The 26,950-nt window shown below is 42.5% G+C and overlaps 1 protein-coding gene across 1 annotated transcript; it reads right to left on the minus strand.

Annotated features, from left to right (window-relative positions):
• Positions 1 to 1,952: 1,952 nt before the first annotated feature.
• On the minus strand, positions 1,953 to 22,933 carry zc3h15 (zinc finger CCCH-type containing 15). The gene is made up of 10 exons (XM_048239969.1): positions 22,710 to 22,933; positions 21,538 to 21,639; positions 21,332 to 21,434; positions 20,931 to 21,083; positions 20,616 to 20,707; positions 11,726 to 11,911; positions 7,906 to 8,052; positions 6,742 to 6,870; positions 6,413 to 6,545; positions 1,953 to 3,247 (listed from the first exon to the last, which is right to left on the minus strand). The coding sequence occupies exons 1-10, from the start codon at positions 22,782 to 22,784 to the stop codon at positions 3,078 to 3,080; spliced, it is 1,290 nt and encodes a 429-aa protein (XP_048095926.1). The 5' UTR covers positions 22,785 to 22,933; the 3' UTR covers positions 1,953 to 3,077.
• Between the last annotated feature and the right edge of the window lie 4,017 nt (positions 22,934 to 26,950).

Below are 26,950 nucleotides of genomic sequence, written 5' to 3' on the forward strand. Positions count from 1 at the left end.
CCACGGCCTTTTTTTCTCCTCAGTGTCGCCGTCTATCGTTTGTTTCCGCGGAACATAGAAGTATGATGGAATGTCTCTCTTCCCAAAGACGTCTAAATAGGGCAGTTTTTTCCAACTACTCCGAGTGTTTTTTTTGTTGTTGTTGTTTTTTTTAAATAATGAAATGAGTGTTTATTTGGGGGAAACAGGCAGCGCCACTAATCGTTGGATGACAAATGCGCACACACTTGAGCACAGTAGGCTATTGCATATGGTTCTGTAGCCTACACTCTCAGCTTGTTTTACCTAAAACGGCATGCCAACAGCGCAAACTCGTACCCCGCCACAACCCCCCTGTCCAATGAATGACGAATCTGACCTTGGGCATACTTTGGTCATATTTGGCTTGCCTCTGATGCAAAGCCTCTTGTGCTGCAGTGAAGTATACTTAAAAGAATGCTCTACGTAAATCCCCTGAGTCGCTTGTACTGTAGGCTAGTTACACAGATTCAGCATAAAGAGAAGACATACATGCCAGTTGTGTTTATTTTGGCTGACATAAAGTCAGAACAATCTCAACCTTACTGAACTCCCTATTCCCTAAAGTTGTAAGAAACCTTATACTGACTGCAAAGCAGCAACGCTTAATGTAAGCACCAGAATTGTTGGATGATAGGGGAGGCAACTAGCCTAGAAATCTAGACGCGCCCCTAGCGACAGCAAATTATATTTGCTTCCAGGGCTAGGAGGCAACAGCATTTATCCAAACATCCTTCAACTTTAAAGTTGATTAGGCCCACTCAAGATGAATGTTTCTAGAAGTATTCTAGGCCTAATTGTAATCCATTAGACCTAGTACACAATTACACTTCACATCTCATCAAGATATTGTTGATTACAAAGGGGTTACATCCGAGTAGGACTAGGCTCTTATTTTCTAATGAAAACCATCAACACTTATTTAAATTAATCCTAAATAGGTCAACAATTGACTGTTGCTTTGCATTGTTTACCATCCAGACATACTCCATTCATTTGGCAATATGTGATCATATGTAGAGCAGTTTTTAACTGGTTCTCTTGTTTCCTTCTGGTTTGCCAGTCAAAAAACAATCAAAAGTGATCACATGTAATAACTTTGATGGATTGATTTAAGTAGTTAAATAGTAATTAGATCTTTAATAGGGTAACTGATGGTCTGATGATTTCATGCCTTCAGAACCCTACAGCCAGAACTCCAAAATGCATTTCCTAAGTTCTTGCTTGTGATTTTGCTTGCTTTTGATTATCTTCTGATCAGTATAAGTCATTATGTTTTTATTCATGAAACAGACAGAACACATCTCCACCCAGATAAACAGGCAAACCCAACATATCAGGGCTCTATTTTTAGTATTGCACATGCTGACCTGGAATGACAAACTACTTTTTTGATCAAATATGTGGCCTCATTTGACGTCGAGTTGGTCTACATATTTGCCCATGTTTAGTTATAATTGCATTGGTGTGTTCTTTTATATGTGGTCAATGTTTTTGAATAAAAGAGAGGAATTCACATTATTCTACCCTAGGAAATGCCAGTGTAATGACAATGCCAAATATCTTTTAGCAGGTCATTACTTTGGTTACACAACATGTGGTACCAGTGTCATTAATGCCTCCTTTGGGCAGGTCTACTGGCAAGTTTCCTTACACCCCTTAAACCATGCTGAACAGTGAAGGGGTGAAAGAAATCTGTTCACTTAGCCTCAGCAAGTCTGAGAATGAGGAATTTCTCAAAAAAGTAAATTAACCCTTGCCCTTGAATAAATACATTTCCCACCAAAGTATTTCACCCATGACAGGGCTTGGCTTCATAATAGGCCAGCTTGGCAACGATTTACTCATGAACTCCTTTTACCTACAAACTTGGTGCACATTGCATACAGCAATATAGCTTTGTGACAAAAAGATCTCACACATTTAAGAGCCAGTCAATATCTGATATCCTTTTATTTACAATTTATCTTGGCATGTTGGTGAAAGGGTGAATAAAACAATCCGGTACACAAGGGGACACACACAGACATATCCAACTTACCAGCCTCTCTCTCTCTCCCTCTATTCTGCGACTTATAGCCTTACGCAGGTATACTTCCATTCAGCAGCATAGCAGCCAAACCTGAGCAGCAAAGTTGTCTTTTTATGATATCTGTTTGCCAGCTTCCTCCTCTGAGATGGACTGTTCCTTATGAGGTCATGCTCTACTACAGGGACTGCTTGTACAGACAAACTGACAGAGCGACAGAGATGGAGCTTGTTTCTTTTTTTTGCCCGGTCGTGTCAAGAAGTGTGTGTTCAACACTAGAATGTCGGCATTAAACATGTTCACCATATACATTCTTATCCTGATACAGGCATGCACTTTAGATATAACTCAGAAATGAAAGTAGCAATGGAAAAACAAGTTTGTTTTGTATTGCAATAAGCACTTCCACACCCAATCCCAAGTGCTTTTAAATCCAGAAATACAAGTTGTGATCGGAAGATGATCTGGTACTTTCAATGCAGACCGTTGGCCTAAATCAAACTGTTGTCACCTATTATAAAAAACCTATTATAACAAACTGCTACCAAATCAACCCAAAATAAATCTTTTATTTTTGAATTTATTTCCATCTCAGATTCATGGTGAATTTTAAAATGTGTCAGGGACTTCGCCTGACTGTTCTGATAAGGCCAGATTGGTTTTGACAATGCCTGCTTGGGGGAACCAAATAATAAAAAAAAAATAAAATGACTTATTCTGATCTCATTTATCTCTGCACACTTCGCAAAAACAAAAAAAACAAATCTTGAAGAATCCAGGGATTTATTTAATTGCTTTTTTCCTTTTTTTCTCTTTGTTTTTTTGAGTAGACAAAAGGATTGTAGGCTGCACAAATTCCAATGTGGAGAGACTGTTGTTGTTGTTGTTGTTGTTGTTGTTGTTGTTGTTGTTGTTTGATTTTGTGAAGACACTGTTTTCGTTCACGTCAAAAGCCTTGTGTTGTGTAGTTCATGAAAACGCAGCTGACCAGTCCCCCAACCCCTACTCCCCCAGGCTCCTGCCTCGGTTCTTATTCCTCCAGGTCCAGTGTGTTCAGCTCGTCCTCCAACTCGTCCAGGTCCTCTCCCGTGAAGAGGTTCTCGTCCACGGGGACGTCCTCTGCCTCGTCCTCCAGCGTCTGGTCCTCGCTGAGCTCACCGTTGACCTCCGCTCCGCCTGAAGCCTCACTGAGCTTGTTGTCTGTGGATGGTGGTGGTGGTGGGGGTGGGGGGTGGGGAACAGGGAAAACAAGCTCCACATTAGCAATCAAACAAACATTGGGGAAGAGGGACAAGCTGCGGACCAACTGAAGCGGAACAGGAGCAAGCAGAAACCAAATCACAACTAGGGATCGACAGATATGTTTTTTTCAGGGCCGATATCAATTATTACCAAAACAGGAGGCCGATAACCGATATGTAAAACCGATATCAAAAAGGGGGGGTAGATAGTAAAGGCGATATGCTGCAAAAAATTCATTCAAAAGCATTTAATTATGCAAACTTTTCTTTCTTCTTTTGATACACAATTGTCTATCAACTTGCATCACTTGCAAGTGTATATCCTGTGTAGGCCTATCATGTTAATCCAAGAGCTGAGTGATAGCAATTATTTTCAAAGAGTAGGCCTACACAATGGGCTATGTGCTTGTTAAGGGACCGGTCACAAAGAGGATACTTTGCCATCGTGTGTGTGAGTGTGAGGGAGAGATGCATGCGTGATGGTAAGTGCTACGGTTGAATAGTTTAACAAAACAGTTTTAAATAGTTCTTAGGCCATTTAAGCATGCAATTTGTGTCCATATGCTATAAGCTACACTTTTGAGAGCCTAAAAAGCACGTTAATAGCCAGCTCAGGACGCGATTTAGTTCAGGTCGGATCAAATTACGGCTGGCCCTGGGTGCATGTAGTCTTTTCTGACAGTCCGTTTCAAAAAGGAGCAATTAGACTTTTTGACGTTCGCCATCGCATAATTTAGGACTTGTCTGTACTATGTCCGCCGAGGTGTCCTGTTATTCACAATTAACGGACGAGGCGGAGGCAGAGAACTCCCGACGCGCAGCACCCGAGTTTGTAGGCTAAACAGCATACACTAACGTGCATCATTTGGGAATTCGCTAAATGAAGGAAGTGGGTGCTTTACTTATTGATCCGACAGTAGCTTACAAAGTGGTGTTTTTGTAACTTCAGTGTAGATGATTGTGATTCATTGCAACTTCAGCAATGTAGGCTACCTCCCTTACCTTCAAAAAGTAGCTCCGTACAGCTGAAGCCCAGTCTACAGTCTGCCTCAGTGAGAATCCTAAACTTTCTCTGTGTTCAGTCTTCGATCCTGATTGGCTGCATTCGTGCTAACTATCAAATCAGACGGTGTTGTGGGTGGGACAATGCTCTTGACCACAGAGTCCCAAATGCAGGGAGTGAGAGACGCTTTACAGACAAAGTAGCGTGTTTCGTTCTTTATCCATTTCAATATCGGCTTATCGGTGGAAAAAATGACCGATGCCGATTATTATAAAAATGCTAAATATCGGCCAGGCCGATAATTGGTCGACCCAAAATCACAACAGCAACGACACAAAACACAGTAGCTACTTCAGGTTTCCTCAAAACTGACCGAGAGGATGGGTCACTGACCCTCACGTGGCACTTGTAACAGTTATCTGCCCCCCTCTACTCGACTTTATATTAGAGATGGGCAGCCGTGGCCCACTGGTTAGCACTCTGGACTTGTAACCGGAGGGTTGCCGGTTCGAGCCCCGACCAGTGGGCCGCGGCTGAAGTGCCCTTGAGCAAGGCACCTAACCCCTCACTGCTCCCCGAGCGCCGCCGTTGAAGCAGGCAGCTCACTGCGCCGGGATTAGTGTGTGCTTCACCTCACTGTGTGTTCACTGTGTGCTGAGTGTGTTTCACTAATTCACCGATTGGGTTAAAATGCAGAGACCAAATTTCCCTCACGGGATCAAAAAAGTATATATACTTATACTATAGAGATGCACCGATAGATCGGCTGGTGACAGGAATCGGCTGATTTTCACGTGATCGGCCATGACCGGCGACCGGCCGGTCAGTCTGAGACATGCCGATTTTATGCCGGTCAAATACACTCGTGCGCTGCAATTGTAACAACACCCAGCTGAGTTTGCAAAGTTTGAAGAAAGCGCTAATAGGCTACTGAGTTTTTCTATGCAGCAAACGCTGTGCTTTACCATTGGCCTACTGCGTGGAATTTACTAAGCTGTCACTTCATTAGGCTACGTAAACATCGCTCATCACCGCAAGCCTGCTGAACGGAGATAAAAGATTGCGACATTAAAAAAAATCAAAGTTTAGCGATCATAGGCTAGGCTACATAATAAGATGTCAACAAGCAGCGACATACAGTAGCCCTAGTAGTTCTACTCCACTTAAAGAAAAAAAAAACCTTAACTATTTACTGCACGTAGACTAGGGCTATGCCTTAAAATACCCTAGTCTAGCAGATTGAAAAGTGGATGTTGTGAAAGTGAACAAACGATAGCCTATTAGAAAGGCAAACAAACGTTAAAGTTGCTTTTGACATAGTAGCCTACAATGAAGAAAACTGATACTCTGAATACTGAATCAGCCGTCTCTGAAAGTTTCTATAGCCTAATTGATGCATTTAACCGGAATTTGGATTTAATTTTTTCACCGCAAAACAGACGTGCACTGTTTCGTGGAGCACCTAATTGCTATTAGCACTTCTCCCCTGTGTTTGCGTGATAGCCTAGGCTGCTACCACTTTTCCCTCGCCCTCCCATAAATTCATCAATGCATATGAAAATATGTTACATGGTAGTATGTTCAAATGCATCATGAAAATTGTTCTTAAATCTTTAGTTGGATATTGGATGTGAGAAGCATAAAATGGGTGTTCCATAACTTAATTTAGGCTAATCCATAATTTGATACAGCATCTGAAGTTAGACTTGAAAAAGAATCTGTCTGCTCACCGGTTCTATTTTTTAACAGCCATTTCATCATTGATAAGTTGATTACACTTCTATATTAACATGTTCTATCAAAGAAAAGATAGAAAATAACTTTGTGTGTGTGCTGTAAAATGGTTAGAAGAAATGAAATCGGAATAGGCTAAAATCGGTATCAGCAGGTCAAACTATGAAAAATCGGAAATCGGTATCGGCCCAGAAAATTGCAATCGGTGCATCTCTACTTTATATCTAATGTCAATGACCCTTTCAATGGTTTTCATTATGACCAAATCATGCTACACAATGAAAAGCATCAATTCAATCGTTCTGTTCTGTTGCTGGCAGTGAAAACAGGAATGTAACGCCAAATATAACGCCACACAGTGCCACACAATGTTAAAATGGTACGCACCGTCTGTCTCACTAGCTGGCAGGGTCTTTGCCTTGAAGCGGTCCGCTGCTGCAATTGTGATGCCAGCATGGTCAACTTCTTGGGGAACAAACCGGGCAATGTCAATGTCCTGGAACGACTCGGGCTCTTGCACCTGAAGTAATGACAAAAAAAATCAAACACCCGTGAGCATTTAAAAAAGATATAGAGAAAGATATAGCAACTATGGTTTTGGGAAACGCGCCCCAGAATAATGAGCCTGAACAAGAGGTACAAAACAATGCTACTTATACACTATGGCCTTACAAGTAGGATCAAAGATAGGCATTGCTCCAACACAGGTGACTAACCTCCTGAATGACGTCTTCTTCATCGCCATCATCATCACCGTTTTTGGTATCGTACTTGGCATCATCAGCCTCATCATCGTCGTCGTCAACCAGCTCAGGGCGGAACTCGAAGACTTCACGTCCACTGACCTGCAATGGGGACAGACATCACCACTCATCTTAGTTTCCATCACTCTGTCCTAAATCGCTCCTTCAGCATTATATCAGTATTGCATAAGGTCCAAGCAAGTGACAGTAAAACATACTCTGTATGAAAGGTGCTATACAAATAAAGCTTATTATTATTATTATTATTATTATTATTATTATTCCAGCAAATAAACCTAACACTATCTATTAAATGTAATGCATCACTTGGAAACAGTCTCTCTATAATACATAACTACATAAAACTCCTTGACTGCTCACTGCATTGATGATAAATCATAATGCTGATCTCCAGAGTACTTATCGAAGACCACAACTCCAAAAGTCTTGGGGCTCTGCCGCCACCCACTGGTACACAAGGGTAAACACTAGAGATAAATTCTTAACACTTTGGATGGATTCCATCTTGATGGATGAACAGCAATTCAGGAGGAAGACACCAGTGGTGAACTAAATTGTTCTTCCATGCTCATTTTTTCAACATAATTGAGTGACAGACATGCACTACCATGGGAATGATATTCTTTGATCTGACAAGCAATTAAAGGGAACATAGGAGTTGGGAAATTAATCATCAGTAGTACAGACATACACCCAACACTGTACAAACTTGAGAAACTTGGAACTATTTGCCCACCTAAAACACATTATAATATAATTAAAATAAACAACCATTTCATTACAATAACAAGAGTGTAAGCAGGGGACAACCATTGTGTAGCTAGAAAAGGAAAACAAGCGCCTGCAGACATAAGGGGCCAAACAACGTAAGGCACTAGACCTACGAGAGGAAATGCCTTTTCAGCAAATTCATTGGAAGCTGGCGCTTGTTTTTAACTACTGCAATCCATGGAGAAATGTCCCAGGACAAATGGTGACTTGCTTTTTTGCAAAGTTTGTCTCAAAGGAGTCTTCACTGCATCAGCTGAGCTGCACAGGGATGCTGACACAGCAGCCTTGTTTAGACGGGTGTGTGTGTGCAAGCACTGAGTTCACAGGTCCACTGTGCTCACTCACCCCCAGTGACCTGCCGGCTTTAAAGTCAGCCTTTTTCTTCTCCATGTCCTGCTCAGCTCTGTAGATCTTCTCTTGCCGTTTCCTCTTCTTCCAGGCCAAGAATGTTTCCAGGGTGATACGGGTGACATTTGGTCCCAGGGCAGCTCGCTGGAGGAAAGAGAGAGACAAGGGAACAAACGTATGACAATGTATACTCGAGAGACCATGCCGCCAATAAAAAAAAAAAAAAAAAAAAAAAAAAATATATATTATTTATATATATATATATATATATATATATACACATACATACACACACACACACACAGTATATACACATTTACATACATATTACATATACCGTATTTTCCGGACTATAAGTCGCTCCTGAATATAAGTCGCATCAGTCAAAAAATGAGTCATGAGCAGGAAAAAAACATAAGTCGCACCGGACTATAAGGTCGCATTTATTTAGAAATGTATTTCACAAAATCCAAAACCAAAAACAGAGACTATGGAACTGGATTATTGAGGCCAAAAAGATTAATGAAGATGGAGTGAAGGCAGCCAAGAGGAGGGCAGGAAGGTAATTGCAAAGCAAAAGATTCACTGAAAGAAAATGCCATGAGGTGCACCAAAATGTTACTAAAATGTGGAGAATACAATGCAATCAAGCATTTTGGGCGATGTGGAGTCACAAGCTGGCAGCAGATTAAATGCTCATGATAGAGAAAAAGACGGTTTTAAAAGGACGTGACCTAAGCTGAGGCAAGCCATGGCAATAGGCTAATAGGCCCGACGGTATTTGTAAAGCAATTTACAAAAGATTCACAGAACAAAAATGCTGATGTGGTACATGAAAATGTAGCTAAAAATGTGGAGAATGCAATGCAATCAAGCATTTTGAACGATGTGGAGATACAAGCTGGCAGCAGATTAAATGCTTGAGAGAGAAAAAGATTTAAATTGACGTGCAGACCGAAGCTGCAGCAAGCAGGTGATATTTAGAAATGTATTTCACAAAATCCAAGACTAAGAACAGACAGACTATGTAACTGTACACAGTGAGGCCAAAAATATTGAGAATTCTACAGGGAATGTTAATGAAGAAGAAGGAGTGAATAGTGGCAAGAGGCAAGCCGAAGGCTGCTGACAAGGCCCGACGCTAATTTTAAAAGCAATTTACACAAAAAAAAAAAAAAAAAAAAAAAAAAAAAATCACTGAACTCAAATGCTGATGTACATGAAAATTTAGCTAAAAATGTGGAGAATGCAATGCAATCAATCATTTTGTACGATATATTGGCACATGCTGGCATACAGCAGAACAATTGCTTGGCTGGACACCTCCAAGAGAGCGAGAGAAAAAAAGATGCACATTTAAAAGGGTCTAAATTCCAGCTGAATTGCGGGCAGGCCTATTATTTAATAAATTATTACTTAGTATTGAGCATAATAATAAAAAAGTCCCGCAAATCTAGCCATCATAATGCGAGAGATTCCCACACATTTTACCCTGTACCCTGTCTGACATTAATATAATAATGGAGCGCCTGAATCTTGGGACTATTGACGGCCCAACTCTGACTTCAATTGAACCCCATGCAGAGACACACACGCCAAGGGACCACTTTGGGGTGCCTCTTTTCGTTGCTCTCTCTCAGCAGGATTTGTCACCGCTGAAGTCAAATTATAGCCTAGGTGCTTCAACATCAACCGCCATCGACAGGAAAGGAAAACAAACATTTAGCGATCAGGAACCGTCAGGAATTTTGCAAATACAGAAGCATGACCGCCCTAGGCTATAACGTAGAGAACATGGATGACTTCTCTATTTGACGCTCGATTCTGGACGGAACAGACAGCTACAGACACGGAGCGCACATTGTAATGCGGAAAGATAATTAGTAGCAAAACAGCTATCAAATATTACATGGCAGTGCTTTTGTTTTCAAATGTTTTCATGCATGTCTAGATAACAGGTGAGGGATGTTTAGGAGACTCAAAAAAACTCCTCAAATTTAGGGCTGCGCAAAGCACAGCACCTTTATTTGGCCATGGCTTGTATTCGAGTCAGCTACATATATAGTCCTTATTTCTTACGTTTTATTGTGAGACATAGCCCTACTTTTCGTTTGGAGCGGCATGGGTAGGCTATCAAAAGCAGATGTTTAATTTGAGATTTAATTTACGTTCGGACTGTTGATTATATTGCTAAATATCGGGACTGATGACCACTGAAATCTGTGGGGTATTTAATGGCTTACTATTAAGTTTCATAGTGTCGGAATTTCATTGCCATCCACTTATTAAGAGATAAGGTATCCGCTTTCATTCATTCGTGGTGCTGTGCTGCAAGGGAAACCTTATTCCGTATAGCCAAAGATGTCTAAGATAGCCTAAATGTAGTTATTTTTAAATTATGCATGATTTACTTTTTATAAAATTCATAGGCTGATGCCTGGCAGCAACAATTGTGTTTAAATGTAGGCTTCAGCCTCTAGCCCAGAAGGGTGCGGCATGCGACTAGCTCGAGAGCAATGAGAGCAACGTGTTGGAGACTCATGGTGTAAATGACTTTTCATTGGCAACAATACCAACCAACAATATAAAATATTAAGAAGAGCTCTTTTATGAGTTAAATTGAAACAAAATTATACTGGCTTTTATTTGTCCAAATCTGAGGCCAGGCTATAAATAGAATCCCCGCCATAATTTGACGATTTAGGTATGCTGCAGTGTTTCAGGGTAGTGCAAGCACTAATCTCTGACTGAGGGGCGCGGACACGACGCCGGGTTTTGTGAAACCGTGAGGTTTTGTTAACGGTTACGCCTTGCATGTACACGACGCCGGCAGTTTAGGAGACTGAAACCGGCTTCCGAAGTGGGAACTTTTGAAACGCCGGCTAACTTTAGCCATGTAGACGCCTGTAGGTGCAAAGCCGGGAACTTTATGACGAGCTAGTAATCAAGGATCTTTGACATAGCCCCACCTCTCAACTCAGCCACGGCACTCGACCTGACATGTTGCTTGTCAAAACAAACCAAACCATTTATTTATCATATTAAAATGTTTTTCTTTCCCCCCCCCCGTCATGATTTATGTGCACAATGTAGCCTACCAGCTTTTAGTGGCTAAGTTAGAAGCACACGTTAGCTTAACTTAGTTAAACATTAGCTTACTGCATGTTAGTGTTTTCTCCAATGGTGCTCAGACCTAATGCAATGCGTAGGCAAAGCATTTGAAATTTCACATAGCAGTCACATACCTTGAAAATTAACTTTATTAGTTTAACAGTTGAATTGAAACCCGAATTGTCTGTAGTCTCCTTATTTCATGCGACTGCTTAACCAGAGCACTTATTAGACATTCTCTGGCTTAACAAACTGTTTCAACAATGTTTTCTTCTACGCGATTCAGGCGAAATTATCGTGAAGCTTCTGCACAGCGGCGCCATCGACTGGTCTGGCATATGCACTAGTAATAGGCTGTAGACGTAATGTTTCACGTAGGGTTCATGTCAGTTAATATAAATTAACATTTAAAAACATGTTCAATTATATATGTTTTCATATATAAGTCGCACCTGACTATAAGTCGCAGGACCAGCCAAACTATGAAAAAAAGGAAAATACGGTACATACATATTGTGTGTGCGCGTGTGTGTCGCAGATGGCCAAAACAAAAAAAAAAGCATACATCGGCTGACCCTGATTTATAAATATTGGCATCGGCCATAGAAAAACCCCATATCGGTTGACCTCCACATACAATACAAAAAAAACAAAAAACACAAAAAACATTTGCATTAATAAACCATCATCATTAAGAAAAACTCACCTCAGTTTCAATCAGTTCCTCTAGTGAAATCTTTTCCTCCTTCTCCTCCTCTTTCTTCTTGTCTTTCTTGAGCACAAACCCAACAGGGAGGGCATGGCGGTACATACAGGAGTCTCCTCCGCCAGGACAGACCCAGAACCAACCGTACTTATTGTTCTCTATGGCATCCAGGAAATATCGGCACACCTACAGATAACAAAAGACAAAGACAAAAAAAAACGTAACCACCAAAAGTTTAAATTGCTTACATTATCAACTGCAATTGATCGAGGATAGCAATGATTCTTAAATGAGGTGAAGTGATGGAGCAAATTCAACTAATGCTACCCATTATGGGTGTAGAGCAGAGATAGAAATTAGCACCCGTCACCCATGGTTCGAATTACAGGGGGTATTGGGGGTCCGACCACCCTAGATGAGACTTGGACCCTCCCAAAAGGGAAGAAAATAATAGTTTGGGGGTACTGAAAAAATGTAATAAAATTTAATGTTATCCAATTTTGCATCTAATTGCAGAATTACCATCACATACCAAGAATTCAGGATATAATCTAATGAAATACGATTTCCAAACTCTCACCCCCATTGGGCTGTACCATTTGTCTGGTACGTTCAGACTGTGTCCTTTGCTATGATATAATACTGACTTAACAAATGCACAGTGTAGGCTACAAAAGCCTGATATACAAATGGGTTAACAAGCGGTGGCCAACTGGCCATACATTTGTCTAATATTTCACTGCCTTTGTAACATAGTGATGACCAATCTAAGGAAAACATTGAGTAGCAAGATTATGGTTTAACCGGAGGTCTCCCTCCCACTCAGCGGCCACGACCATCGCTGCTGCTTAATTTAAAAATCAGACCTACAATCACACGCCGTAGGAGGAGTTCCATAGATATACTGACACGGGGAGAGGTTTAATGAGGCGATTTATCATTTTGTGCAATTTCATTCTTAATGTTAAAACAAGAGGGAATCTGCACTAATATTCAGGGAATTTTGCATGTAGATTAGTGGTTCTCAACCATTTTTAAGCAAATGCCCATACAACCATAATTGCAACGTTACCTGCAGTTTGTTTGAAACGCTTCGTGAACATATAATAATCAATTGGACCTGAAACGTCTTTCCTTGTTGCCATTATTAGAGATCAGCCTTTCTTAAAAGCGTATTGCTGCACAAATATTTTGTGATCTAAAACCAGGCGCACAATGCACTAGGCTACATTATATGAAATGCCTAGGCTAGACAACATGAAGATATTTGTTTTCCAACCGTGAACATTTTTTTATTTGCTTGATGTTTGGTAGGCTTAGGCTATCCAAGAAAAACGAATCAAATGAACCAAAGGCAGGCCTTGTATTAGGCTAGGTGAACTTGGCAGAGACTTTCTGTGGCCCATCTGTAAACAATTCTGGGTCTTAAATTTAAGTAGTATGTTTACCATTTTCGTGCAATTGGTCTGTATGCATATCATTTTCATGTTTGCATTGCACTGCTATATAGGGGTGGGCGATATATATCGTCTGCGATAATATCGTGATTGTTGTTTTAACGATGTGCAAATTGACATTATCGAGTATTTAAATTACTTAAACAGGATCCAAGATGGCGGCGTATTACATGGCGACCTCTCTCTGTCCCAACCGTACGGTGTTTTGTTAGTTTAAAAGTGTTTGTCCGAAAGTTTTACGTGTTCGTCTTGTCTTACTCACGTCGTACTACAAGTTACAGCAGGCAGTTTTTTAATTGACATCTGCAAAAGCAAGTTTTGCAGCGTTCTGGACTTTGCAACAGAGGCGCTAAAGGAACTCGGACTACTCCGCCTGCAACAACACCGGACTCGCCTGCTACTCCTCCCGGAAGCGTCCGGGAAGCGGTGTGCGAGGAAGCAGAAGAGGGCAAAGCGGGCGTCCGGGCCAGGCTAGCGGCCAGCCAACTCGCCCAGCCATACCATCCATTCTCCTGGCAAATGTCACGATCACTGGACAACAAAATGGATCACATCGACTGCTGAGATCAACGAACCCGGACAGTAAGTAACTGCTGTGTGCTTTCGTCTTCACTGAGACTTGGTTAAATGACAACATTCCGGACTCTGCTGTACAACTGGAGCAGCTAGCATGCTATCGAGCAGACAGGGCCATTGTAAAGGGAGGTAAATCATGAGGAGGAGGAATCTGTGTTTACATCCGTGGCGAATGGTGCGGGACACTGTAGTAGTATGCAAACACTGCTCACCACTGGCAGAGTTTATGATCATAAAGTGCCGTCCTTTTTACCTGCCAAGGGGAAATTACTGCGATTCTGCTAGTCGCGGTATACATCCCGCCTACCAACAACAACAGCGATAAGAACAGCGGCTCTTAGTGAACTGTACCAGGCTGTCAGTGAACAACAGGCGGCACACCCAGCGGTTTCACCATCTTCACTGGAGATTTTAACCATGCTGATCTAAAACTGTACTTCCAAAGCTACACCAGCATGTTGATTTTCCAACAAGAGGAGATAACATCCTGGACCTGGTCTACACTACACACAAAGGAGCATACAAAGCCACCCCCTCCCCACATTGGACTTTCCAGACCATATCACTGTTATGCTAATGCCCGCGATACAGACAAAGGGGTAAAAGCGAACAAACCCGGTTCGTAAGCAGGTAAAAGTGTGGCCTGAGGGAGCCTCCGATGCTCTTCAAGACTGCTTTGACACAACAGACTGGGAAATGTTTAAGCAGGCAGCCACTTACAACAACGGACAGACATAGAGGAGTATACAGACACTGTAACCTCTTACATCACCAAGTGCATCGATGATGTGACCCACACAAAAGACATCATCACTTTCCGGGCTAACTGGAAGCCATGGCTGACAGGGGATGTCCTCAGGCTGCTGAGGGCCAGAGACAAAGCCTACAGAGCTGGGGATGAAGCTGGCATGAAAACAGCGAGAGCCAACCTGTCCCGTGGCATCAAGGAAGCAAAAAGGAATACACTCACAAGATAACCACCCACTTCAAAGACAGCAGGAACTCACAAAGCCTATGGCAGGGCATTCAGGGCCCTCACGGACTACAAGCCCGGCGCCACAGAGCTGTGAGCAACATCCCTCTGCTCAACAACCTGAACCGCTTCTTTGCTCGCTTTGAAGCACAAAACAGCACCTGCCCACAGAAGACCCATCCCCTCTACATGAGGCAGCCCCTGTGCCTCTCTGCCGACAGCGTGAAGAGGACACTTGCTGCTATCAACACCAGTAAGGCAACAGGTCCAGACAACATCCCAGGGTCGTGCGCTGAAGGACTGCGCCGGGGAGCTTAAGGATGTCTTCACAGACATCTTTAACACTTCCCTGAAGCAAAGCCATCGTCCCATCATGTTTCAAAGCTGCCACCATCATACCTGTGCGAAGAAAACTGCTCCATCCTGCTTCAATGACTACGCCCTGTGGCACTGACACCCATCATCATGAAGTGCTTTGAGCGGTCATGTCACATATCAAAGCCATTCTCCCCCCACCCTGGACCCCTTCCAGTTTGCATGCCGAGCCAAGCGGTCTACAGAGGATGCAATCTGCTCTGCCCTCCACCCAGCCCTCACCCACCTGGAAAAAGAGACTCATATGTGAGATTGCTGTTTATAGACTTCAGTTCTGCATTCAACACCATAATACCACAACAACTCATCTGCAAACTTCGACAAACTGGGACTCAGTACCTACCTCTGCAACTGGCTACTGGACTTCCTCTGTCAGAGGCCCCAAGTGAGTGCGATGTTGGCAACAATACCTCAAGCAGCATCACACTGAGCACAGGGGCCCTCCAAGGCTGCGTGCTCAGTCCATGCTCTTCACCCTGCTGGCCGATGACTGCACTGCAACCTACAGCAACAATCACATAGTGAAATTTGCTGGCGGACACAACTCTGGTGGGTCTCATCACCAAGGGCGGCGGACTCAATACAGGTTGGAGGTGCGACCATCTGACCATTTGGTGCAGGGACAACAACCTCCTGCTGAGCGTCCAGCAAGACCAAAGAGATTGTTGTTGACTTCGGGAGAGGTCACACCCAACACCTGCCACTGACCATCGACGGTGCTGTGGTGGAAGGCGAGCAGCACCAAATTCCTGGGGTGCACATCATCAGAAGACCTCTCCTGGACCACCAACACTGCATCACTGGCGAAGAGAGCTCAGCGCCGCCTGTACTTCCTCATGGAAACTCAGGCGAAGGGTGCTCCACCAGCCATCATGACCACATTCTACGAGGCACCATTGAGAGCATCCTCTCCAGCTGTATCGCTGTGTGGGCGGAAGCTGCACTGAATACAACAGGAAAGCCCTGCAGCGCGCATAGTGAACACAGCTGGAAGGATCGGTGGTGCTTCACTCCCCTCCCTGAAGGACATTTACACCACCCACCTCACCCGCCAAGGCGACCAAAATTGTGAGTGATGCAAGTCACCCGCTCACAATCTGTTTGATCTACTGCCCTCTGGGAAGAGGTACAGAAGCCTGCGCTCCCGCACTACCAGACTCACCAACAGCTTCATACACCAAGCTGTAAGGATGCTGAACTCTCTCCCTCCTCTCCCCTCCACCCTCAGCTACATAACATCCTGGACATTGGACCCACAATGGCCGCCTGCACTACTCCACTTGCACACTTGCACACTTGTACACTTTACAACTTGGTGTTGTTGTCCTGAAAACACAACACTTCTGCTGCTCTTACATAACTTGCACCACTATGCCACTTTCTTCATTACTCAGGTCAAACAGAACTACCCAAGCCTCTTATTGGCCTGACTTTGCACCTAGTTTTTTATTGACTGTCTATGCACAATTTCAACAAAATTTTGCTGCTCTTATTTTCCATTATTATATGTGCCCTCTTATTTACTTATTTACTTACTTTTTGTTTTGCTTGAATGTTATGTTTGTCTGTGGACTTAAAATTGGTAAAATATGTCTTGTCTTCACCGTGGGATAGTGAAAGCGTAATTTCGATCTCTTTGTATGTCTGGAACATGTGAAGAAATTGACAATAAAAGCTGACTTTGACTTTGACTTTGACTTATGGGGAAATAACACTCGAAATCACGCATTGAAGACTCATTCATTCACAGGAGGTGTATGCAGGAGAAGCCCCTGGCTGCAGCAGAGCAAGTGTCACGTGATCACTAGTGGGTCTCAACGTTGTCACACACCGCCTAATGTTTATTTTTATGCAGCGAGTAGCCTACTTGGGATTTTATCGCGGCTACTTCTGTTCAAGTAGCATTGGTAAGACAGTCACATTTTTTCCTACACGGTATTATATGGAGAGAAAACATTAGCCTTTGAGTATTTTAATAGTCAGTTGTAAACAAAGAACTATTCTCATGTAGCCTCTCTCTTTTGTAAATGGACTGAAGTTCGCTCTAAATATCTACGTTTACCGATTATGCTAACCGTTAGCAACTCTATGGGATTTCTCATATACATTAGCCATAAGCTAACGCATTAGTTTCTATTCTGTAACTTGGAATGCTAGCCTAGGCTATATGATTGCTCTTAAAGAAAACATCGAAGGAAATAACTGAGATGTACACTGTTGGTCTGCTTAGTTTTACAGTGAATCCTATGTAAAGGTTTGAAAGGAACTTCAGCTTCAGACTTTCTCTTGGGAAACTGTTAGGCCTATTCATCTTCTCTAATGTAGCTGGCTAGACCATGTCATTGCCACACACACACACACACAATTGGAAATGTGTCAGAGTGACAATGCATTGGTTGATTTGGTTAAAAAGTCACAGGTTAGGTTATTGGTTATTATTGTAATGATGCTATTCATAAATAATGAGCTGTAAAGTAACTCAGACTTTAACAAAAAAATTTTTTTAAAGGATATTGACTAATTATCGTTATCGTCAAAATCACAAAAAATAGAGATATTATTTTTTGTCCATATCGCCCACCCCTACTGCTATCCCAAAAATATTTTTGGTAACACTTTACTTGACGGGTGAGTTCATAACACATTCATAGCAGCTGTCATAAACTGCACATAAAGCATTCATGACTGTTTCATGAGACATGACTCAACATTCATACCAAACCTTTCATGAATGTGGAAGACAGAACGACGACAACTTGTCAAAATAAAAGTCCAAGTGTCTTGTAAGGATCATGTATTCAGGGTTCCCACTCTAAGTGAAGTTTCCTACAATATTTACCACCTTCTCCCTGCAGCATATGGCACCGGCGCAGCGCTTTAGTGCCACTAGAAACTGCCGCTATGCCTTCATGTGCCACTGCTAGGCTTATTTCATGATGTCTTGCAAACATAATAACCTAGCGAGATCTGGATCTGCGTTAGATCAAAAATTGGAAAAGACATTTGGAAGGCAACTGTCTCATACCCGCTCACATGTAATGACAAGTTACAGATTTTATAGCTACAGACTACTAACAGACTATGATTTTGCAAAGACTGGGAATCTTGCAGGGTCACTATTTATAAGACTGCAACTAGATTACTTTCAAATATTTCCCCATCATGCACCAGATATCAACAGGAACTCAAAAAGGCTTGTATAAACAACCCATATGGCCTACTTATATCAAAGTCATATTTCCTTGCTTCTGCAGCATTGTTTAATGTGTGACATCCCCAAACTGCAGTGTTATGCATATACCGACATCAAATGTCACAATCATGTTACATCTCCATTAGGGGTGTAACGGTACACAGAAGTCATGGTTCGGTTCATACCTCGGTTCGGACATCACGGTTCGGTACGAGTTCGGTACAATGGAGGGAAAAGCAAAACAAAAATGCAGAAAGCATTTTTTTTTGTACATGTCTCAGGCTGTACCACCTAGTGTCATACAGTCTCTTCCCTGAGCTATCTGCAACAGCCTGAAGTGTGTAAGATGTAGGCTAAAAAGTACAATAAGTACCCAGACTCCATCTGTAACTTGTAAACAAAATAAGACAATCAGCTATAAAACTGAAAATAGGTCTACACATTTCTGAAAGTGCAAATTACATAGAAAAATTATTTTTAAAAATCCACTTAAGCAAGACCTTCAACATCTGTGTTTAGTTGTATATGGAAGGGTCTACAATTTGCCTCAATATTTTTTTTATTGTGTGTAAAGTAATAATCTAGCCTACTAACTGTGAAAATATCACACTATTTTGCCTTTAAAAAAAAACGAAATTGCTCCTTTCATTTCATAAACAGACTACAACTAGAAGTCACGTGACTTTGCCCTTTGACGTTAACTCACCGTAGCATGGTTTGTTTATTAGCCTGGTTAGCGTTGCGCAAGGGAAGTTTTTTCCCCTCGTTTCAGCGATTGGTAGCCTACATCATCTGGGTGATGGCTTCGAATGTGTGTAGCATTTTTTCCACTCACATACCCAACAACTGCTGAACAACGCCGACACACAGTTTCATCTCATCCACCACTCTTTTCGCCTGTACTAGCGTTACTGTAACTGAAGTTCTCAAACTTGCGATCTTAAAGAGACCAGCGGATCCTCTAACTCTTGTGGGTCTGACTGGCCGGACTTCGACCGGCGACCTGACAAAAAAAAACATAGAAGCCAATCAGAGCTTCAGAGCTAAAGGCGAGGCTACAGATTAAGCGTTAGGTGTAAATAAAGAACTCCCGTAACTCTAAGCTACTTAACAGTAATTGATTAATCCGCTTTAGGAGTTTTATGTATTTTTATACGTGTATTCTCCGTGTAAATTCATGCACCGAACCGTGACGCCCGTACCGTTTCGGTTCAATACGAATACATGAACCGTTACACCCCTAATCTCCATACGCATGAGCAAGTGTTTACGTAGAAGTATTTTCGGGCAGGTCACTGGGCTATAGAGTTGATCGGTCAGGTGGAATACTAATAATTTATAAGAAACGTAAATCACAAATCATCCTGTTGTCGGCTGTACCCACTTTTCCCCTTCCCGTTGGTGCTGGTGTTGCTCACTTATAGGTTTTTATATTGTCCACTACTAAAGGACTCGAGATAATATCAAACCTTTGACATTGTCGTAACATCAGGACTAGAAAAAGACTGACTCGGACTGATTTAAAACAGCTCGGATTACCACTGTACACTAAACGATCTGGATGACGAGAGTACACCGCAACTCCAGTAAAACTCCCATGATTTCCTTCTGACTTGGAAATTTAATAGCCTGACATAGTCATACTCAAATTCTAGTCAGAATATGAGTCTGATACTGCTCCATTGGGATGTGATTATGAGGCGTGTTTCAACCGATACAGGGGGTGAATCCTCTAGGACGAACACCTGAACCATCCTTCTTCTCAACAATTGCCTTAACATTGTTTTCTGGTCGTTTTTTAAAAGTTATTGCACTATTCAATATCTTTTACAACAGATGCGATGGCGAAATCTAAATGTCTATCTTCTAGCATCAGCGTTTTTGTTAGGGAGAACCGGGATGAATGAAACACTTTGTAATTAAACGTCATTTACAACGACATCGTACCATACTGAAGGCAAATATTTTGTCACTAGCACCCTACATCTGTCCTCTGACAAACACAGTTGCATTTTCAGCTCTGAACAAAACCGTTCACGAGTTTTTCTGGTCCGAACCGCTCTGGTTCGGGCATAGTTGCTTCACAACGGAACAAGTCCAGACCGAATTTCCCGACCTCAAATTTTGTGGGTGGGGCTAAGTTTGGCTGGCATCCAGGCTAGAATTGTAATCCCTGACTATAAAATCGCTTGAAAATTGTATGGTGTAAGGCCAACATAACTAGACTGGAGACCTAGGGTTATAACCAAGTGTGTGTGTGTGTGCCTACATGTTTGTATGTACGTAAGCATGCATTTGTGCAACTGAAAGGCTTACAATCTTGGTATTGGGCTTGATCTTCTCCGCCTCGCCGTGCTTCTTATTGATAACCTCCTCCAATTTCTTCTCATCCCAGTGTTCCATGGTATCTACACAACAAGAAAATTGTGTAGCTTTTGAAAATCTGCATTTCACATAGTCATTACAGCATATTTGCAATAAATCATTTTCTGAACAGGGAAAAGCATCTGTGCCTACAATAAAAAATGAAAAATGAAAATCTATTATCCATATGGCTTCTTTGCGATTCATGCTGCTGAACTGACAATTTTACTTTCATGCTCCATGATTAATAACGTCGGATTCTCTCACCTTTTTCAAGGTCTTCATCTCGTTCATCAACGTACAAGCTGCGCTTTTCACATTTTCTCTCTATGGTCAAGTCATGGGAAAACTTGCACTTGTCCCCTTTAGTGCACTGTCCTTGCTTGAAGAAAGCACAGAGCACTGATTTGGGGTCCACGCCTGCATAGAAGCACACAATCACTCAGTCATCAGGCAGGCACAGGGGTTGATGCAATAGTCTTAACAGACTTCATGTCATATTCGGAATAGGACTACAACCAGTGGTAACGGATTTGCAACATTCTAGCCAGGCATGTGTACGCCTTATATACTGTGGTAAAGCAGTGCATGGGAGTTGAGTGTTATGAATGTTAATTGTATTCTTTTATGTACAACATGTTTGTCTACAAATTCAATCCTTTTGTTACCTTTGCTGACTTTCTGCTGAACGACTACAGGTTTAAAGAGTTCATTCAGCTCAGATATGTTCTTCTTGTCATCTTTCTTTTTGCCCGCCTCTCCAGCAGCAACCTAACACAGGAAACATCAAAAGGCAATGAAGCTTTAATGAGAGGTGGGAACCGATATTATAACGTTACATAGCTAGAATGGCAGGGGAAAACAATCAGCTTACCTGCCGAGGATTCTGTTGTCCATACTTCACTTGATGTGTGACAGTTTTGATAAACTTCTGTTGTTTTGCACCCTTTTTGTTCTTCAAGCCAAAGGTCTTGTCCTGTGTATTAAATCACAAGATACGGTGTACATAAACATTATCAAATCATTTAATTTGACAATCGAGGTATTGATATATGGCTAGCTAAACAATAGCAGGGTGACCGCAAGCAAATGCATTCTTACTTTTAACACGCAAGCCTTCAACTTACACTTTCTGCAACAAGCATTAGCTTGTGTTACATTTCATAACAGCTTTAGCAACATAACAGTTACTGAATTAAAATAATTAGTTATTGGTGCAGAGACACGTTAATCTGCCTCATGATATATAGAGGATTGTTATGGAAAATAGATTGCCAGATGCCATGTTAACTAACCGAGGCCAGATTGTGTTCAGATAAATATTGCTTAAGTTATCCACATACAGATATAACTATGTTTGGCGGTATGGCTAGTTAGCTAACGCCAGTAATGGAGTATCGTTGGGTAAGCTAAAGCTATCTGACAACGTTGAAGGTTCTCAATCCAAATGATGGCTGGAATAAATACTAGCTGGGAAGTTGTCTGTAGGTATCTGTAAATCATTTAGGTATTATGTAAAGCATTTATTCGTCATTTTAAAGAGCGACGTACAGGCTGGCACTGGCTAATAACGAACCGCTGGTAAATTCTTATCAGTTTAGCTACTGCCAGATCATCGAAAGCAACGCAAAACCAGAGCCCGTTAGCTAGCTAGTTGGCCGGCTAATTGTGATATCTTGACAACAGGCGTTAGCTAACAAAACCAAATTGTGATAAAGGGAACGTAGCTTGGTCCGTCGTTTATTTTTGTCCATGATCATGTATCGTTAACAGGCACGACCTCAACGTTAAATGGCAAGAATTATGTGTATATCCAAACCCATTATGCACTACTGGTCAAGTCTCGCTATTAGATCTGTCATTTTAACCACATGGGTACGCTCGTAATATATCTATGGCTAGCCGGCAGGCTAATAGTAATTGCTAGAAATATAGCCAGGAGCTAGTTACAGCGCCTACATGAAAACCAAGTATGGTAGGCCGAAAAATCAGCATGGTTGAACAGTGATTCCCATTATTGAATTTCCTATTCAAAATTCCACTCACTTCAATGATCTTTTCCTTTTTCTTCTCTTGAGTTTTCTTACCACCTGTAGGTTGAGCGGGTTTCTTCGGAGGCATATCGGTTAAAATATGCAGGTTTATCCTCTAATACCCCACCTCTATTTTTCGTGATGAAATGACTGTGCTAGCTAGCAAGTAGCAGGCTTCAAGCGTTGGGTGAGAGCTTTCCCCCCCCAGCAGCCGCTGTGCATGCTGGGTAACAGAAGAGGAGAGTTGGCGTGTCATCATCAGCACTGAGTCTAGCTCTTGTATCCGCACTTTATTAATTCAGGCCTACAGATATAGGCAGACATCTTTCAGGTCAAACAACTTTTATTGTGGTGTATGTTTTTCTCAGTGGAGAAAATTATTATTATCACATATCCTACATTATGGCTGCAGAAAGTTTAGGCCTAAGTTTTGTATGAGAATGATAATTACAATTACTGATTCAATGCTATTACTGTGTGATAAACACATGCATATAGCAAGGGGCCCCCTGGGCATCATCATTAGCAAGTGATTTTATCAACATCAGCCAAATGTGTCAGGGTGACGGATGGTATCTAATCACAAATGGACACCCTGTAGGTAGCCATCATTAACACAAGGCGTTTTTCACAAGTGGGTGCTTTCACGGCTCCCTTGGAATATCAACTCTGGCCATCCAGAGCAAATGAGAGAGAGAGAGTTGATGACTCTGTCGCCTGTTGTGGATATGTAGGCTTACAAACCCTCTTGTTACAGTGCATGAAAATGCACTGTACTGTTCTTCCTAGTAGTACAGCGGCTAAGGCCAGATTTATACCTGAATCGTTCAGTTTTTGCGGAAAGCACGAAACTTGGTACAATAGTACTACCCCCTAGTGATCAAAAATGTAAATGGACCCCAACACATAGCGCCCCCTAATGGCCCCTATCTTGACTTCAAATATGGCCACCAAAATAAATATGCCCTTTTTTCTACATTTATAATGCTATGCTGCTTTTAACACATAATATGACATGTCTATTGTTGTGTTAGACTTATACTGAAGTAAATGATAGGACACAGGATTGCAAAGTGTCGTCAAGACCAAATACCACTCAGGAGCCTGCCTCCAGTAGGGGGCAGCATAACATAACATCCCCCTTTCTTAGTTCTGTAATAACCATTACCACTTAAAGGTACACTATGCAGGTTTTTTAGCTTAATATGCAAGTTTTATAGCTTAATTTACCTTCAATTAACAGCTTCAGGGTCATTGGAATGGTTATATGACTTTTTTCGGGTTGAATGGTGGCCGTCTCGCTTCCCCCTAAGCCTGTGGCGGAAAAAACACCTTTGCAACTGTGGGGGGCCGGCGGCCCTCAGTGTCAGGAAGTATAACGAGTGTAACAAATTGCTTTACTGCATTCAAATACACATACACACCAGGCACCGGCTAGAAAAAGGTAGCGATGGAGTTTCTCAGACATTCGTCATGACAGAGACATCGAAAAAAAGAAGCAAAAACCGAGAAAACAGTAAGGAAATTGCGAATACTGCATAGTTTACCTTTAAGTATCAACATGTTTCTTTTTTCTTACAACTAATAATTTTCAACAGAAAATATTCTATGTATATTTCACCAGGTCTAGACACATTCTTTCACATGAATCTTGGTGTTTTCCATTAAACTTAACTTGTAACACATTTTTTATTTTTTTCCACAACACTTAACCATACTAACTATGAAGGTGAGGTAGACTGCTCAGACCTTCAACCGAGTGAGGGGGTTATTCTGCCCCTTGGGCCACTCAGTATTTAACTAGTAACATAGTCTCTCAGGTACTCAGGTACCCTTCTCTCTCTTGCCGGGTACATTTTCTGGGCAGGAATGCTGGGCTGCGAGAGTTCCTGTTCAGTAGAGTTGTGCACTTCTGGCAGTGGTTCTATGGCTGTGGTGACCCCCGGGCCCTCAGGCGAGTCCTCTAGCTCCCCTGGCGCCACAGGTGTATTGGTGAGATGCCGTCGGTTACGGCGAAGAACTCCGCTGGGGGTCTCCACAAGGTAAGACGGGGGCAGTCTTCAGCACTGTCCCTTTCTCCTTGGTGTCTGACACCCAGACATGATCGCCAGTGTTGAGCCCAGGCAGATGATGAGCCCTGTGTCGTCTGTTGAAATCACGCTGCTGCTTTCTTTTGTTTTCTTGCTCCTTTTGTCTCAGTTGTTGCAGATTAGTCCACCTAGGTCGTAGAGATGATGGTACAACGGGCAGTGTGGTTCTAAGGCGTCTGCCCATCAGCAGTTCAGCTGGACTATGACCGTTAGATAGTGGGGTGGCTCTATAGATCATGAGTGCTAGGTATGGGTCAGACTCCTTCTTGAGCATGTGTTTGATGGTTCTCACTGCTCGTTCTGCTCCGTTACTCTGGGGAAATCTTGAGCTTGATGTGACGTGTTTAAATGACCAGTCTTTTGCAAACTGACAAAAAAGCTCAGATGAAAACTGGGGACCGTTGTTCGATCTTACTGTTGAGGGGATCCCGTGTCTGGCAAAGATAGACTTGAGATGCTCTATCACTGCTGCTGAAGTAGTGCTGGAAAGTTTCGCTATCTCAACGTACCGGGAAAGATAATCTACTTCAAGGAGGTATTGATGCTGGTTTCACTCAAAAAGATCCGCTCCTACGACCGCCCATGGTCTCTCCGGGATGTCCGAAGGCATCAGTGGCTCCATATGATGGACTCAGTCCCTCGCACATGTGTCGCATCTTTCTACCAGGTTCTTCAGCTGGGTGCTTAAACCTGGCCACCAGACTGACTGTTTGGCGCGGTCCCGGCACTTCACTATGCCGAGATGGCCTGCATGCAGTCTTTCCATCATGTCGGCCTGTAATGTTCTGGGTATGACCAATCTTTTATTTCTCAGTAATAGGCCATGAGTTTCCCAGGCATGTGCGCAATTGTGTATCGGTATCGCATCATTCTTATGCGCAGTCTCTGGATCCGTGGGGGAAGTTCATCCAAGTCTTTCAAACCTAGTAGCGGTACAAGTGGCTTGTGGTCGGTTTCAATATGGAAGTCTATGCCAACCAGAAAGTCCGAGAAGCGTTCACATGCCCAAGTAACTGCTAGGGCTTCTTTTTCAACCTGGGCATATCTTCTTTCTGTGTCACTAAGAGCACGTGAAGCATATGCTACTGGTTTCAGTGTGTGATCTTGTTTCTGTAGTAGGACAGCTCCTAAGGCATACGAGGATAATTGGCAGACACAACTGTGTGTGCATGTCTGTCGTACAGCGCCATGACAGGTGGGCTGCTGAGCTCTCCTTTAATGCTGTCGAACGCCTGTTGCTGGGGTTGTCCCCATGTCCACATTTTTTTCGAAGAAGAAGAACTCGCAATGGCTGTGTCTTCTCAGCCAGCTGAGGAATGTATTTCCCGAGGTGGTTCACCATGCCAAGGAAACGTCTCACCCCGCTGACATCTCTCGGCTCCTCCATGGCAGTGACGGCTTTAATTGGGGGCCAAGCAGTGAAGCTGCGAAGGCACCCATTGTGTTTGTATGTTTTCTTCTTATTATTGGGGGCTAAGCAGCGAAGCTGCGAAGGCACCCATTGTGTTTCTACGTTTTCCTATTATTATTATTCCGCCATGGAAGTCAATGGCAGCCCATAGAACCGTCTGGTCAAAAGTTGTGAAATTTGGCACACTGATTGGGGACAGTCCAATAATTAATTGAACCAAGTTTTCTGCTGGCACCTTGAGTGCTCTAGCACCACCAACAGGCCAAAGTTGGATGTGCGTTCACGCACGTAACTTTTGACCCGTATGCCCAATTGTCAAAAATGAGGTAGCGTTGGAATCCCTAGACCAAGCCGAGTTCCGAGTTCTATGACGTTAATTTTCGGCATGATGGATTTTCCGCCATATTGGATTTTATCGAAAGTGAAACTTTCTCACATAGTTTGTCCGATTTTCACAAAACTTATATGATCTTCAGACCAAGCAGCACAAAAGTTTTCCCTTTTCGTCTTCGGAACTAAAACCGTTCTCCCGTAACAGCTAATCGAAATTTGTGGCGAAGCTGCCAAACAGGAAGTAAGCTCATTTCTCCGCAACCATTTCATGTATCATAATCAAACAAGTACGTGGACTCATAACCACATCAGGAGGATGTTCAAAAACGTTGGTGACCTTTCACCTCTAGGGGGCGCTGCAATTAGGAAAAATGTGTTTTGGCCTGTAGCTGCTGTTGTGTTTGGAATTAAAATGTACTA

This window comes from Alosa alosa, chromosome 3 (genome assembly GCF_017589495.1).
Source record: "Alosa alosa isolate M-15738 ecotype Scorff River chromosome 3, AALO_Geno_1.1, whole genome shotgun sequence".
Classification (NCBI taxonomy): Eukaryota; Metazoa; Chordata; class Actinopteri; order Clupeiformes; family Clupeidae; genus Alosa; species Alosa alosa.